This window comes from Neopsephotus bourkii, unplaced genomic scaffold (assembly GCF_033783945.1).
Source record: "Neopsephotus bourkii isolate Nb327-2 ecotype Australia unplaced genomic scaffold, CSIRO-AGI_Nbou_v1 NB_71, whole genome shotgun sequence".
Lineage (NCBI taxonomy): Eukaryota > Metazoa > Chordata > Aves > Psittaciformes > Psittacidae > Neopsephotus > Neopsephotus bourkii.
In genome coordinates this window covers 1,331,652-1,349,490 of record NW_026900588.1, presented here as the reverse complement: position 1 = coordinate 1,349,490, position 17,839 = coordinate 1,331,652, and the positions used below count along the sequence as shown (strand labels likewise).

Here is a 17,839-nt window from a genome sequence, read left to right as displayed (position 1 = left end):
AATTAATTACTCAAACTTAGAAACTCCCATTTTCTAGTAACTTCTGTAGTTTCAGCTGAAGGAACTGTTATTCGTACATTCTTCCCAATACCAACCTTCCCACACCTGGAGACAGTGTTCTACCAGCGCTAGGTAACAGCTATATGTCATTCTAACACCTTGTTTGAGATATGGGCAATGTAGCAGCCCATACTACTCAGCAACAAAGCAGCACATACATAGACACCATGTAGAGAAACACTCCACAAGCTACTCTAAGCCTCACATACATGCAAGAGGCTGACAGCTCCTTTAAGCAATATATACCTATTACTTTCAATTAAACATACAAAGAAGCAATTCAGATATACCAGGGCTCCCATCTGCTACTAAGTAAAGCAGACAGCAATAACATGAGCTATTTTCTGATCAACTGTATTAGTCAAATGCAGTTACCTGACTGAAAAAAAATTAAACATTAAACATTTGTAACAACCTAGACTGGGAGAGGAGAAGTCATATTTAGAGCTCAGCCCAGATTTACTGCCAGGCAGTAAAGTGTTGAATACATATAATTAAGCATACACAAACCAGCATTATGTTAACAAGATTTTAAGAGCATCAGTTAGGTAAAAGACTAAAATCATCCTTTATTACAGCAAACTCTCCTATATTCCAAGGGTGAGAACCATTTACACTATACGTGGTGCCACCTATTAGTCACAAAATGTCGGCATTCCTGCAGACAAAGTGAAGAGCTGCAAGATAACGTAACAAGTTGAGAAATCTGTTAATCATGTTCCACATTGGAGAGCTAGTGCCTTCAAACTTTAAAAGCACAACAGAAGAAGTCACATGGATTTCAAAAAACAAAATCCTGTTTGACTTCAGCTTAGATTTTTAGGCTAAAGGGAAAAAGCCTTTAAAAAATATATTTTGTGGTTTTTAGAGAACAAATGGGAAAGGAGAGCAGCTCTCTTTTAATAAAAAGTTATGACCTATGGCTGAAGATCTGCAAACCTTCATATATAACACTGTTGCGAATGGAAGAAAAGCCTAAAAAGGGAAACTAGAACCAACACAGAGAGCAACCAAATTGCCAGTGGTAAGTACCAAAAGATGTGGTTTGGTGCCCCTGGAGAAACACAGAGCTGCAGACATCTTGAGTAAAGAGCAACTTCTATGGAACAAAACCTTACTGTGAACTAGTGTTGCTCACTGTAGACACCTGAGATAAAGAGAAGTGAAGGAAAAAGTTGTACCGCTGTCCCATCCTCCCCACTCATCACCACAGAGACAGAAGACCAATGTGCATCAAAACACAAGTTAAAATAATACCAGGACTCCACAGCCCCGCAATGGGACTGTCTGAGCCAAGACACGATGGTTGCCACCATAAAGCTGTCTCTAATGCATCCATTATGAAGTGTGGTGCCATAGTAAAGATCAAAACCAAAGCAGCTAAATCATGGACTTGAACACTCAGAATACTGACAGCATCACACAAATCCTTTATCAGAAAACATTACACTGGAAGTAATTTTGACAGTGCCACTGAACTTCATTTTGCCATTATAAATGAATACAAGAGTTTGCCAATGCCCTTTCTGGTCCTCACAATTATAACATTCCACATCACTGTATTATTTTTTTTCCCAAATCAACTCTATTTTTCAGAATTAAGAGTACAGAGAACTAAATATAATTTCCTGGAAAACTGAAGCAATTAAGGACAAATGCTTCCATCACATCTGAAAAGAAAGAATAAAAGTCTCCCATCCAAAATTTGCTTTCACCTGGCAAATGACATGATTAATGTAGGACAGGTCTACAGAAAAATTTAATTCCTGTGCTACATCTAGTTAAAATGAGGAGATGCTTCAGACATGTCCTACTGCATGTTCATAAGACACCAACCTTAACAGCCAGGGGAGCCCTACCAGTTATTTTTAAACACTGGAAAGGCACAATCAACACTTAGGCGGACTTCGAGCCCAACCCAGTGTCTTTTAACAGCACGAAGTCACACCTATGCCCTTTAATGATCTCTGGGCTACTGGATGTGCTAGAAGCATGGGGAGAAGTGGACAGAGCACACATATGCCAAGCTATCACCATCTTTATAAAGGTCCTTTTAGAGCAGCCAGCAACTGGTTTAAGTTAAAGCAGACTAACACCTGCACCAGACCAGACTGAGGACTAAGAAGCCATTATTCAAGCAGTGCTGCTTCCTGCTCTCTACCTCCAGCATATCAGCTGGCTGTATAGGATGAACAAGTACCAGCAGTCAGACTTATGCAAGAGCCAATGTAAAATGCCATCCTGAGATGCCCTATACTTCCCAAACTAGTAAACTGTCAATTCCTGTCTGGTATTGAATAAAACCAAACCAAGAAAGCCAGCCAAGAGAGGGAACAGTACCCCTCTCCCAATAAAAAAAGAAAATCGAAGTATTTCAAACTAAAAGCCATATATTGTTTGACTGCCAACTGCAGGGGTTTCTCCAACTACTTTTTCTCAACAATTACCTTTCATAAACCCACACAGTCTTCCCCAGATAAAATGGTGTTATTAGTGTTTTTTCTCCTCTCTCTGCTCACAGCAGTGTGTCCATAAGATCAATTGAAGCATTAAGAGTTCCCACGTCCTTACTTAGCAGCCTGTAAGATAAAGTTTCTAAAGGACTAGTGCAAAATCTCAACATTTGAATCTTCCACATGATCCCTTCTGTAGGTTGTCTCTCTATCTACTTCCTTCAGTATTTGTGCTTTCACAATATAACACTGCACTTTAGTAAGAATGTGTAATTTTCTTGTGCCACATGTATAGTTCAGTGCACCCACAAGCACACCTATGGCTTCACAGCTGTAGCATTAGTGCTGTATCCCAAAACCACAAGAAATAGTCCGTAAGGAGACAGAATGCAAGTTAGAGAAATGTAATTTATTCTCACAGAAATGCCCACTGCTCCTCTTGGGATTTTTTAAGTTAATTGCACAAACAATTAAGACAACCCTCACTCTCTTCCTTACCCACAAATAAGGCCTCTGACTGACACACAGTGGCAAATTAAAAACCCCTAAGTCTGCCAGCTGAAGCCAGCCTCAACCCTGCCAGATGCCCCTTACAACACAAGTTGTTGCCCCAATGACAGATGGCTGCACAGCTCGCATGGCAATTCAAGAGCAGCTCCAGTTTTCAGCCCAGCATAATTAAGTCAGCCAACTGCAATTCCCATTTTCCTTAATATGCTGCCCTGAAAGATTAAAACACCACCGCAACTGTGTTTTGAGCTGTTCAGTGATCCTCACCTTGAACAGGGATCAGCTGGGAGCACAGGACAAGTGATAACAGAGAACAACTTCCTATTCGACCAAGCAGTTTTTATCTTGGGACCAGCTGAGTACTAAAATACGCCCAGAAAAGAGACTGCATAGCTTAAAACTAGCCTACCAACCACAGGAACTCAAGAGCATCATGTTCAGTTCTGTGCTTTGCAACAGATGTGGTCCCATGATAAAATTAAACCAATTTAAGAGCACGATACTTCCAATGCAGGAAGGAAGAAGCAAAGCACCAATGAGAAAAATCCCTTCTGGTGATCATCTGCAATTACACTGCTTAAACCAGGGGTGAACCCATGCCCTGGTGACTTTGGGCAAGTCACATCATTTCTTTACACTTTCATTTCCCACCACTGGTGTCAGAACAATGGCACTCCACTAATCCTCAGGTGTGCAAGGAGGACAGCTATAGACACCACTGACAGCCTACAAGACACAAAAGTGATGTAAGGTAAATACTGAAATTGATAAGACAAAGGGGATCCTTTACCAGTCCATCACTAGAATCACTGTAAGAAATGGTAGGATAAGAGACATTTCCCCACAGTTACTGCAACCCCAATGTAAGACCTTAAGGCGGAAGGGAAGGATTAAAGCTGAGGGCACTGATGGGGATCTTCTTACATCACTGAATGCCTGAACAGCTCTTCCCAAAGTTAACTCCTAACCGATACAAAAATAAGGATTTCTGTGAGGTCAGCAGGCCATAGAATCCCAGACTTGTTTGTGTAGGAAGGGACCTTAAAAGCTCATTTAGTTCCAAACCCCTGCCACAGGCAGGGACACCTTCCACTAGATCAGGTTACTCCAAGCCCTGTCCAACCCAGCCTTGAACATTGCTAGGGATGGGGCAGCCACAGCTTCTCTGGGCAACCTTTGCCAGTGCCTCACCACCTTCACAGGGAAGAATTTCTTCCTAACGTCTAATTTAATGTCCCCTCTGCCAGTTTAAAGCCATTCCCCCTTGCCCTGTCCCTATATGCCCTTGTCAAAAGTCCCTCTGCACTTTTCTTGGCAGTCTGTTTAGGCACTGGAAGCTGCTCTAAGGTCTCCCCTGATCCTTCTCTTCTCCCGGCTGACTAAGCCCAACTCGGGAACCTTCTGGAGTAAAAACTGCTCCTTTGCCTCACTCCACGCACTGCATTACCCTTACCAGAAATACTGAAAGAATAAACAAAGAATCACCAAGTTACTCCTCTGAAAAAAAAAAAAAAAAAAAGTTAAACATATTTTTACAATAAAAGTCAATAAAAAACGTAATTTCTTATTTAACTTAAACCTCCAAGATCAAACCTTTTTACAGAGACTCTAACAAATTTCATCTAGATGGAGAGACTCTGCCAGCTAGATTTGGAGAAACAGAGAAGAATTCTGCCTCCACATACATGAAAAATACCTGACGGGGAAGAGGGAAAGGCATGCCTTGAGAGGCAAGGTATCACTTACCTGTATTAATAAAAAAGGTGTTGGGTTTCTTTTGTTCCATTTAATTTTTTTTCATTTTTTTTTAAGTAAACTACAAATTCAACACAAGCAGGATTTGTGGGTACGAAGTTCTCAAATCTTGCTATTCTGACCTACCCTCTTTGTCCCTTTCTTAAACCATAGTTCTCTTTCACAAACTAGAGGTATTAAAATTACTTTTTGGTAATATATTCAGTCACTTCTGCAGTAATGAAGAATTTGGGGGAAGACAAAATATATCCCAGAAATCTTACAAAAGAAAACTTCACCAGGCTCTAGCAGTTCCCCCAACCAACATAACGCACACACAACATTTCTATTATTGAAAAATACAGCCTTTCTGGCAACAGGATCCTACACACATATCTTAAGAAAAATCGTACTGATTTTTTAACATACAGGATATACACATCATTTTAGTGACTACATCTACATCAAAACAAAACAAAGACACTAAAACAGAACACTTCTTCAGTTTTACTTACTATTTAAAACTTGCTCATGTTGAAAGTGGTAATTATTTCTACCACTCAACTGACAAAACCAGTTGAATATTTCTGCCTTCCCCAACCATTACAGTACTACTTCAACAGACGATCTGTTTGCCAACAGTGGTTGTCCACAGGAATGCTGGAGTCCAGCCTTGCTGCTAAGGAAGGTGGCACCCAAACTATATTTAGTCTGAAACCACTGTGCCAAACTCACCAGGATTTCGGCCTGTTCAATGTTTGAGCTACTGTTCTTGACTTCATGCAATTGTTTAACTTTTCTAAATCTTACACACAAAAAATATTACATCAGCAGCTCCTAGTGCTCTTTTGAGATCTTGGCCATTAAGGTGACTGAAATAAATGAAACAAACTATGCAGTCAGTCTGCTAGGATCTACCCAGGAGCATAGCAATGAATCCACTCTTGCAGCACCAGTGAATGGCAGGTACTGCTTGTTAGGCCTTTCAAACAGTTAATTTATTTTTTTTTCTCCATATACTATCCCTTTTCAACTTCCACTGTATTTTATCAGCATAAGAGCAACCCACAGGAGTGCACACTCAAACCTTCAGTTTCTTGGAAAATTTGTCCACAAAGACATAGGCTGAAGAATAAGGTGAATGTTGAAACTGATCTTAAACTAGACTAACAAGTATCAATATTAAAATTTTCAAGTAAAATTTGGTTTAAAATTCATTTTCTGTTCTCCTTTCCCCCCACATTTTTACAACTCATCAAGTCATGGAATGGTTTGGGTTGGAAAAGACCTAAACGCTCATCTACTTCCAACTCCCTGCAACAGGCAGGGACACCTTTCACTAGACTGCATTGCTCCAAGCCTTGTCCAGCCTGGCTTTGAACACTGCCAGGGATAGGGCCATTAAGTTAATCTTTAACTTAACACTTCCTTTATACTCACTTTTTTTTATCTTCAGCCTATATTTTTTGGAAGCTATAGCTAACATCTATACTAAAGCAAAAAGCCCTTAAAAGATAATGTGTATTTCAACATCAGCCTGACCAATATTTTCCTTTAAGATTACATATTAATGTTATTTCGTCTTTAACTGAGATCAAAATACATTCACCTTTCTAATATTTAATATGTAAGTTAACACTTGTAACATTAACAAACCCAGCTGTCCAAATGTTACTTAGACAAAACGGGAAATCCAGTATCACATCAACATAACTGTTTGAGAACAGAGCTGCATTAGACACCCACTGAACTTGCTCAGGTGTGCCTTTTACAGTTACTTAAACCTTTTAAATTGAAGTAAAATTTGACAAGGGCAAGCATCCACACTGATGCTATCAAGCATATCAGCAGATTGCTGATCACAAGCTACTGATCAAGAAGCAGCTGCTGCTAAATTTCACAAGATACAAAAGGGTCTAAACTCATTATCAAGGGGCACCTGAAATCATTCAGGTATTACCCATTATCACAATCACAACCATTCTTCTTCTAATCATACAAACAGCAAGAGTAGCCCAAAGCACTTCTCCTTCCCATTGATGCTTAGCTAGCCAGAGGCCTGAACAACTTGTGTTGAGGGAGGTTCTCTTAACAACCATCTGCATCACATCCCTTAGATACTCAACTGCTATATAGCTTTGCAGAAAGTTAAAAACAGAAGCAGCGAGGAACCACCAAATGGATGCAAATAAAACAATTATCCTGTGCTGGAAAATGCGCTACTCATTTTTATATACTGCAATCACCCTCAGACCTTCAGTCCTGCAGCTTCTGAGGTCGCAATGGATGGAGCTCAACTGTCCCTGCTCTTGACTTGGGCAGCTGCTGTCAATACAGGTCAAAATGGAGTGACATTCCAGAGTAAACTCTGGTTTATTTTAAGTAATTGATGCTCAATGACTGCTGAAGAAGGTGAAGGGACAGAACCTTTCTCCCAAAAGAGATGCTCACTGATCTTGCTATCTTCAGAGAAAGGTGAAGCGTCACATCTTACTACAGACTAACATAACAACCATCAAAACAAAGTTGTTATCCTTCCTCCTTCGAGGCAGCAACAACTTGAGGAAATAGCAACCATTAATTTGAAGAGCTACTACACACAGTTTAAACTGATGACCCAACAGCATTTGGGTCATCTTTTTGGTTTGTTGTTTTCCTAATAGTCAGGAAATGCTTATTTGGCTACAAAGCAGCCATTTTCATAGAATCATAGACTGGTTTGGGTTGGAAGTGACCTTAAATATCATCAAGTTCCAACCCTCTGCCATGGGCAGAGGTAACTTTCACTAGACAAAGTTGATCAAGGCCCTGTCCAACCTGGCCTTGAACACTGCCAGGGATGGGGCAGCCACAGCATCTCTGGACAACCTGTGTGTCTCACCACCCAGACAGTAAAGAACTTTCTAATATCTAATCTAAACCTATGTTATTTCAGTTTAAATCCATTACCCCTTGATGTCTCACTACATGCTGTTGTAAAAAGCCCTTCTCCTTATTTCCTGTAGCCCCCCTTTAGGTAGTGGAAGCTGCTCTAATATCTCCCCAGAGATCTTCTCCAGGCTGAAGAAGCCCAACTCTCTCTTCATAGGAGAGGTGCTCCAGCCCTCTGAGCATCTTCATGCCCTCCTCTGGATTCCAACAGGAGCTGCCCTCAGCTCTTAAAATAATTATTAAAATCATAAGCTTTCCTATGCTTCTGCAGCATTAAGTTTTCACAAAAGGTATACTGACAAACTTTCACAACTAATTTCTCAAAGGACTACAGCAAGTCTGCACCAAGACTATGTCTGAAGGAATCTGAATTTCAAGAAAGAAAAAAGTCACACTTTTCCCCTCGCTTTCCCAAGTACAAGAGGCTTGAGAACTGTAAATTGCCCAAAATACCTCCTAAACATTCACTGGCCAAATACAAATGAAAAATGGGGAAGAAGCTTTATTTATTTGTCATAAACACATAGAACAGTAGTGTAGTAATTAATTAAGCAGATTCAGCTGTGGGAGAAGGGAAGTGAGGTAGATTCAAGAGGCAGTTCTGAGTTTCTCTTTGGTAACCTTAGAAATTCAGCAAGACACCAAAACAAGGCAGCACTATCCAACTACTGAAAAGTATTTTTCCATATGCATTCAAGTAGTGTTTTAGATTTTTAATAACTATTGATGAACCAGACTGGATAGCTATGTATTTCTGTCACAAAAATCAAATTGCAAATAAGAGCTAAGCACTAAAAAGGAAATCAATTGTTTTACCTTCCATATCTTTTCAGATCAAATTCAAGAGCCATTTGTAGTCAACAGGAGTCTTCCAGCTGGCTGGGATTTCACTGTGCTTTGAATCAGAACATCCAGAAGCATTACAGCAGTGTTAGAATGATTTCAACTACCAAGCATCTTCTGAAAGAACTCAAAGTAAAACCCACTTATATGTAGATACTGTGAAATAAATTACTTACTTACGGTGTTTTAAAATGTGCTAACAAAGCTTTCATTAAGTTCTGCTGAAGAAAAACACACCTGGCAATTGCAACATCTGACTGATTTTCAGGGTAGCATCTTTGTAGTAATCCCTCCTTCAGCAAGGTATAGACTCAAACAAGCAACAATAAAGGAAACTGTGGTGAAGTCCTCATCTTGCTGTTGTAGTGATACACCCAAACTAGCTTGGGGACAAAAACTGCATTATTGTTTTAGCCAAGGCACTCCAGCAGGTCTAACAATCCATGTGGAGAAGGGAGTGCCTTGAGAGTGTAATGAAAGAGGGTCAAGCTAACTCAAATTACCTTCCATTTGCCACAGGCTAAGAGCATACACATGAACAATTACTGTGAATCAGATACCACAGATCAGCTGACATATGGTAACCTGTCATCCTGCAATAATCAGTCCAAATACAAAGATAGCTTGAAATTTAGACTGGCTGTACAGCTGAAACTCATTCCTATTCAGAAAAAAAGAAGACTAAACACTCCAACCATTACTTCTAGATTTGTAAGCTGAAAACGAAGCAACAGAAGGGAACCCACAAATCAAAGCCCTTAAGGTAAACAGGCTGTTTCCAAAGACTACAAACTGGGACTACCAAAAGGAAATAGCTACTGTAACATTAACTATTAATACTAACCAGTCCTTTGGTATAAAGGCATGCACAAAGCATGACCATGAGACTGCAAAATCAGCTCTTCTGCTGGTCTGGACAGTGGTTATTTAAAACACATGTAATAATTCCAAGTATGGCTGTTGTTTTTTCCTTGTAATGGCGATTCCCAGTAGAGCAAAACCCAAGCTTTTGCTTCTAAACCTCATTCCCAGGAGTACTTGTTTCTTTATGCTGTTGTTTGGGAGCTAAAACTAAAGAGTTCTCTGGAACATAAGGAGGTCTATACTTTCAGTGACTTACAGCTAGAACAACCCACATCTACTTTTACTGTTCACCCCCACTATCTTCCCTGCCCAACAGCAGTATCTGATAAAATGTTTAACTCTTTTAAAATCAATTTTCACTAATAATTACAAAACCCATCATCAAACAACCAACCCTCATCCAAACAGCTACCTATGCTCAACAAAGTCAAAGAGGACAAAAACCGAGGAAAAACTTTACACAATTTCTAATGACACTAGACTGGCACTTACCTGGTAGAGCTGAATCAGGTTTTTGGAACACAAAGCCAGTTGCACAAGATGATAAACACTATTATTATTTTGACATTGGAACACTAGTAATATCTGGCATGCACTGGAACGATATATTCATAGCCTTCTGCAGAATAAACTAAGCAGACTCAAGAAAATACAGCTGCTTAACAGAAACAAACCTAGGAGCCCCAGTCACATTTCTAGGCAGCAGTTCCAGCTTCTAAAACAAAAGCAGTGCCTGAGCTCTCACATTTAAGACATCAGGAGGGACCCAGCAAACCTGGCAACCAAGTGTAAACTGCAGGTTTCCGTTACAACAAACAGTAGGATTCATTGTACGTATCATAGCACATCTCGTAGAACAGAGCCATGGCAACATTCTGAGAGCTCCTCTCAAATGGACAGGAGCATCGCCAGTCACTGTGCAAGGTTTCAGCCTCACGCAACAGCTAAGCTGATCTAAGGGTTACCTGCAAGGACGAGGAGCAGTCCCACCTCCTCCCATTCCCTGCTGTGTACCTGACGACCACCTCTCTTACACACTCACCAAACTCTGCGGTTAGCTAGTCTAAAGCACTAAACAAGCAGATTCAGATGTTTGGAAGCTCAGTTTCCCTGGTGATCTGCTTCAGGGAGCTACAAGGCAGGGGATAAGAACTTGGGTCTAGAGGCTGAAATAATGGGATTACCCCTTCCTCTAACAGTCAGGCTCTGAAATTACTTAGTTACCTTGTCAAAATACAACTGAAGGAAGTATCTCAAAGGACAACATAAAAAATAGTCCCCAAAAGCCTCCTAGAAGAGCCGAATGGTTTGCAAGTGTCATTTATTGCCTGTGTCCTCCCAGCTTTTACATATGGATGAACATTTTAGAAACAAGCAGCAGTATAACCAACAAACCTTAGTTATTGAGAAGAACCACAATAACCACTATGCGAGCTTTCTTTAAAGAAGTATTCCAGATTGAGAGATTTTAATCACTTCAAAAGAAGTCCACTAAACTTTCCAATAGGAAGTACAATTTAAAATAGTGGAAGATACCTCTAGCATATCATCTTTACTTTAGAACTACATCTAGATCTCACTTTCCTCACAAGAATTTAAGTCTTTTTTAAAAGTAACAATATATCATAAAAGCAGGATTTTTATAGATGTTTTGTAATTTAACTGCATGTTTTAGTTTGGTTTCTTCCCCCCGCTCATTGAATCAAGAACTGAAAGACTCAAACATCCCAGGCTATATACAGATACTATAGCTTAATACCATGAACAATAATAAAAAAATCACCCAGGTTATATACAGATACTATAGCTTAATATCATGAACAATGAAAAAAAATCACCAAGTATGTCTCCCCTCCTACTCAAGTGCTAAACAGAGAAACACCACATCAGCAAGAAACAAACAGAAGCACTTAACAACCAGAAAACACTAGCTGATTAGGAAACGACAAAGTCAACTGAACAAACCTTTCATTTTCTCAATTCCTATTAGTTCAGTCATGTTTTCCTCTTGTCTTTGCTTTCATTGTCCACACACTGCACAGGCCTGATTTACTTCTCTAACACCATCTGTTATAATATATAAGGCTAAATCCATTTAATCAGCACATCTAGGTATCTTAGAGAACCACACTACCTCCTCTTCCTAACAGACCAAATGCTTCACAGCCACAAGCTGCAAGAGGAAGTTTAAGTACTGCCACAGGTGTCCCGCATTTCAATACACCTGCATACTCGTTCCCTTTCCAGAAAGGACCCAGGCTGGAGGGTTGGCCAAATGAGTTGTGCTTGCTGCAGTGCCAGCCCCTGTGATGATCCCACTGTGTGTATGTGCAGAGTCACTGTGCTGGACACAGACACATGCACACAGCAGTCACTCTGCATAGGCACTGCCAATTCAGTACTTGCCAACCACACCAGATTTACCAGGCTGGTGAGGAAATTGCCGATGTAAAGCAGGCTGCCTAAGCCTGACATTCCCAGGCAGCTGATGGGCTGACAAAGCATTCACAGAGCTCCAACCCTATGTGTAGACATTAAATCTTCCATATCCAGTGCACATAATGTTTATTATGCTTAATGCCCTGCACACCTGTAGTAAAAGCCTGACACACGCTGGGCAGCCTCAGTCTACCTCAGTCTAACTGTGATCTTCCTAGGAAGCACCTGAGCAGGAGAGGGGTATGACCTTATATATATATATATATATATAAAACAGATCCATCAGACAAATGTATGAGGCTTCATTACTTCTCTCCTTAAACCACCGGGCTCAAAGATATTTTTTTTTTAACACACTAACTGAATTAAAAAATAAAAAATATTTAGTACTTCTGGGAAACTAACAGTCTTATGAATTACCAAAACATACTATAACTATGGGCAATGAACATTATTGTGTATAGCAAGAATACACACACTAGATTTTGATATCTCCAAATCAAAGAGAAAGCTTTAGCATAAATTTAGGCACTTATACTACATGAAGGACAACAGAAGTACCCAGACACTCCTTTGTACTCATGATGTGGAATCCAGCTCTGGGCAACAGAAGTTGTTCTTGAAGTACCAAGTTTATAGATTCTGAACTTTTATCTGAAAGGCAGACTTGGGAAACTTTTCACTGCAGAAACAGGGATTACATATCTGTATGTAAATATATCTCTTCCCAACCCAGGACTCTCTATTAAGTAGTACACAAAAGCCTGAATTAGATTTCTTTCCACCTGGAGCAACTGATGCCTGACTCCTTGACTTCTTGCCATAAGGGATGATCCTATAAAAACTGAAACCAATTTAGTTATTTTGAAGCAAGTCTGGGCATTTGCTTCAGAATAAGAATTGTTTCATTCAGTTGCTGTTACAGCCCAGCACATGCCAATATAAGCATTTTGTTGCATACAATAAATAAATATCATCATGCACATGCTTACACACATGCACTTGAAATAGAGCCAAATAAAGACTCTTTAACTTTCCTGAGATATTTATCTCCACATTACAAAATTCAAGCCTTGTGAGCAAGGAATCTACTTGAGCTTAGTTTCTACATGTTTTTGTCTTACACAGCCTAACCTACTCTTTCTCTCAGTACTTGGAGCCCTCTACAGACAAATGACTAATTCAATTACCTTGTGTGCTGACAGGCCAGCTGGTCTCTGTTTCTTGGCATGGATATAGAGTGTAAGTTAGAAATGTCTTTCTCTCATTGTCTTCTTCCTATGCCCTGCCACTAATTTCCACAAAACTTAAAAACTTCACACCCCTTTGTCAAATGGGGTTGAAATGGGATAGAGAGTTCAGAGGCTGCAGAGTGACAGACAGTGTAAGTCTTGTTTTCTTTGGAAGACAGACTAGAGGGGAAAAACAGACTTGCAAGGTAGGTTTATAGGCTGTATGTATTAAATACACTCCCAACTCCAAAAGTATTGACCCAACTTAACCCAAATCTAAACTGGAGCTGCCAATCCCACCACACCCACAGGCATTCAGTGTTATCCCTCCCATTGTAACCGGCACTTGTCCAAAAATCAACCTGGGGGAAAAAAAAAAAAAGGCAAGCAGCTAGTGTTTGGCACAGGCAGCTTGGGAGCCAGTTCCCTGCCTTGTCACATGGACACCACGTAAAAGGAAAGCACGGGATTGTGACAAACGCAGCTGCCATGGTGCTATACATTTGGTACTTAACACTACACAGGATCCCATCCTAAAAGCACTTAATACTGGACATAAAGTGCGGAACCTCATTAGTAGCCTATCCAGTAATGTTCTGATGTTAAAAAGCAGCACACAGGCACTTATGTAGTTCTTATTTTGAGAACAGGAACAAAAAGAAAAATAAAATCGTGTGTGACAGCTCCGAGGTTGACAGTTTTAGCTGCACTCTGGACAAGATTTTTATTTATTTATTTATTTAAATAACTGCCTAACCTTGTCTTCTTCCTAAAGCCGTAGCCAAACCTGGATGCTCAAGGGAAAAAATAAAATAGCACTATAAGCAAACACAGGAATATTTAAACACAGACATCACACAAGCTAGATTTCTTTTGGGTAGACCATTGTCCCGAAGAAAATGAAAGGACCTATCTATTCTGCAACCTTCATGCAGAATTCCAAAACCACAGAACAACCCACTGCCAACTCCATTGGTGACCAGGAGAGAGATCAGGGAGGGAGAAGGTAAAACAGAAATGGCATAGTGTACTTAGTGGCTAATTTAGATGGAGGGAGGTGTGAACAGCAGAACATAAGGCAAAACATCTTGGGAAGTATATCCCGATGACATCTCATCTTGCCTGTACAACACAGTGAGTTTTGGGGGAGAAAAATTTGTTATCTGCAATCACAGGGACACAATCACTGTTTATCAATGTATAATATAGATACCATGATTATACATTCATGAGATCTTCTCATACTACATATGTAAAATACATTAAAATGAGAATTGCTTGACAGTATAAATCACAGCTTTGTATGCTTAAAACCCTTACAAGGAACACTTAAGCCCTTTCATGACTTCTATAAAACCATTTTTTTCCCAGTGATCTATTTATTAATAACAGAAGTCATAACTCAATTTTTACTCAGTGGTGAAAACATAACAGCTGTTACACAGTTGCAAAACACTGTATTTAGGCAGCATTAAATAATAAATAAACTTCAAGACCTAGCACACCTTATACTAAGCAATCTACTTCCATGATATGAAACAACAAGAAGTTCCAAAGATTAACTATGTCCTACGTTATCAATTCCATTCAGTGACATCTGTACTTATAAGTGCTGTGCTGTAATATGAAGGAGGAAAGAAATTCATAATAAGTAATATTTTTTCTTCATTTAATCACAGCTGCACTCACATCATCTAGTAACTTTTTTTTTTAACAGATTTAAATCTGAGCTTAATTGAAACCATTTCCTAGTAACTTACACTGCATTTTTGTGCAGCCTTATTTTAAGATGACCTACATTGCTTGGGAATAAAGGTGAAAAAAGTCACCACTAACTTGTGTGGTACAGTCTAACCCTAATATATCAGTTTATAATTTAGTGGCATTATTCATCATCCTTTACAGTAACAGCCCTGCACAAAGCACTCAAAGTCACAGGTAAAACTGGCACTAGCTTCCAGATGTAGTGGATTAGACCTTGGAAGTTCTGAGCCAGGAACAGGAACTGCACTAGAGACACCCCAAATGCAGATGTAATGCTAATGGCAAAAGATCCTCGTGTTGTTTGATACGCTTCTGAGCAAGTCAGACCTAATGCAACTGACCTTCAAAACACAAGAAAAAACATCCGTAATTCCTGCAATCTGTGGAACTTGATTTTGTAATAACATTTTGTCATATTTTGGTAGATGGCAATGATCAATGTAAAAATAACATAAAATCAGATTAATATAGAGTTCCACAAAGCACCAGAATAATACAAATAAATTGCAGCCTCATATTTTAAGAGGAAAAAAAAAGTTTCTGCCTGTATCTTTAGCAAATTAATAACATGAACAGCTTGAGACAAGCCATCCAATGTAAAACTGAATAATCATAGCATTTAATCCATAAGCACACCTTTCCGGATGCCTTTTAGAAGTTATATTTTCATCTGTTTAAAAGTAAACTGGGGGGTTGAAAAGAGTGTCTATATTCTGTATATGGAACACTGATGATGAAAATGCTCAGTGCATGTCATTGAGAGGAGGAAGTTCTTTTGGGGTTTTATTTTTCTTGTGGGTTTTGGTGTTTTGTTTTTTTTTTAATTTAATTTTTAAATGTCAATATACCAGAGAAGTCATTTTAATTATATAATTACTTAAGATTTTTGAAGGTTTACACAAGACCCATAATTGGGCATAAGACATCACATCCTCTGGTTATATACACAGCAATCTGGTCTGGGTAACATTCTTTGCTCTGACCAATGGGGGGGGGGGGAAGGAAGGGAGGAGGGAGGGGACGGGGGGGGGGCAGGAGGAATGGAGAATTAAAAATACTTTCCCAGATTAAATTTACTTCGTTCACTTTAAATGTTTTGATGGCTTAAAACGCACTAAAACGTTTGTCACGATGCATCTCCGTAGTTAAAATACCTCATTCTCGATGTGATATCCTAGATACTCAAACAAAAGACATTCAGATGACAATGAAGGCGGGTTTTTTTTTTTTTCCTTTTCTTTTTCTTTGATTTTAAAAAGACATTTGTACATCTTAAAACTGCACCACGGATCAGTCTCCTTTATCATGCCAGAGTTGTGACAGCGAATGCATGAAAAATTAAAATCCAATCCACCAGATAAGACATGCAAAATGTCTCCTCCAATCCCACCCCCATCTCGCCTTCAAAAAAAAAAAAAAGGAAAGAAAAAAGCCAGCCCTGTACAAGAGGGAGCACACGCACATCGCACCCCCGAGAGCCATCGGAGCCAGGGCTGAGGGGCCGCCAGCCTCTGCGTACCACCCCCCCGTACCCCAGCACTGGCAACCCGGGCTCCATTCGGGGAGGGATCGCACCTCGCCGCTTCCTCATGCCCTCAGACAATGGTGCTTTTCCCCCATTAGCTCCGAATTGTCAACATTTTTACGCTAGGCCCCAGCCCCACCGGCGCGGGCGGACCCGGCGGGAAGCGCTGAGGCGCTGGGGGCCGCAGCCCCCCGCTCCGTTCAGGCCGGCCCGGGGCCGCCGGCTGCCGTGGCGGGGGGAGACGGGGGCGGTTGCTGAGCTAAATAAATGGCCGATCAGCCGCGGCCTGCGCCCCCCCGCCGGGCGCTGTAACCAAAGCCCGGGCGCCGAACTGCGCAGCAAACATTGCGCGGCGCGGCGGGCCACGGGGCCCGGCGAGACCCGGGCCGCCGCCCCCGGACACCATTACGCCGACAGCAGTGAAGAAGGTGCAGGCGCAAGCTGCACCCCCCTCCCCAGCCCCGCAGACCCTCGGGCGCCGCTCCCCCCCCCGTGCCTTCCCCCCTCCTTCTCTCCCCTCCACCGACCCCGGGGCCCAGTTTGCCGCTCCCCCAGGGAGGCACCGGCTAGCTTCCCCGCAGCCCCCGGGGACGGGGCGGGGAGTTCGGGGCGGGGTGGGGGTCGCTCGCCCCGCTCCGCTCCCGAGGGGGCCGGTGGCGATCAGCTCCCTCCCTCCAGCAGGCGTGGGAGCAGGGACAGGGAAGGGGCCGAGCCCCCGCCTCCCTCCCGCTCGGCGGCAGGGCCCGGCGGCCCCGAGTCGGGGTAGAGCCCAAGCCAAACAAAGCGCGGCCTGAGCGGGAGCCAGGGGGTGAAGCAGCCTGGCCTTTTCCTGCCGGTGCCCGGCCGGGCGCGGCGGGGACCCGCGCCGCCAGCAGACCCCGCGTAGGCCCCCGCTCGGCGCGGCGGCGCCTGACTTACCCCGATCCCCGGCGGCGGCGGCGGCGTTGTTCCTCTCCTGCTGCTGCTGCACCGGGCGCGGCCTGGACACTCGCCTGGGTCTCCTGTTGGCGGCTCGGACCGAGTTCATTTGCCGACTCGTGTGGGTGGCGGGAGGGGAGGGGGGGAATCCTCCGGCAACCGGTGCCTTGTCGGGGACAGGGGGGAAAGGAGGAAGCCCCGGGGCGGACGCCTCACAGCAGCGGGCAGTAGGGAAGGAGGGGGGGGGGAGTCTCCAGGCGCGGGTCCCGCCGCTGCCGCCTCCTCGCCGGCTCGCTCTAGAGGCAGAAGAGCCGCCGGCCTCTGGCTCTCCCGAGCGCAGGCTGTGGGGGACGATCGCGCCGCGGCCCCCGTCCCCAGCCCCCCCGAAAATCCCTCTCTTAAAGGAGCCCCGCGGTCCTGCCCGTCTCAAGCCCGTCGCTGCTCCGTGGCAGGAGGAGCCATTGACACTGCCAGAGACACACACTCACAGGGAGGCAGACGCTGGTGGCCGCACTCCGCCAATCACCGCTTCCCACACAGCCGGCCCGCGGTTGCGCAGCCAATCG

General features: G+C 42.4%; 1 protein-coding gene across 3 annotated transcripts in view; it reads right to left on the bottom strand.

The window, feature by feature from the left end:
* Positions 1–17,734, bottom strand: part of FBXO11 (F-box protein 11) — a 77,269-nt gene extending 59,535 nt beyond the window's left edge. For 2 of the 3 annotated variants that reach the window (XM_061354072.1, XM_061354082.1), the window contains exon 1: positions 17,274–17,734. In XM_061354072.1, coding sequence (XP_061210056.1) covers positions 17,274–17,382 — 109 coding nt within the window. In that variant the 5' untranslated portion in view covers positions 17,383–17,734. Of the gene's footprint in view, positions 1–11,360; positions 11,709–17,273 lie in introns of those variants that run through there. The other variant, XM_061354090.1, reaches the window with a different exon arrangement.
* Positions 17,735–17,839: the final 105 nt, after the last annotated feature.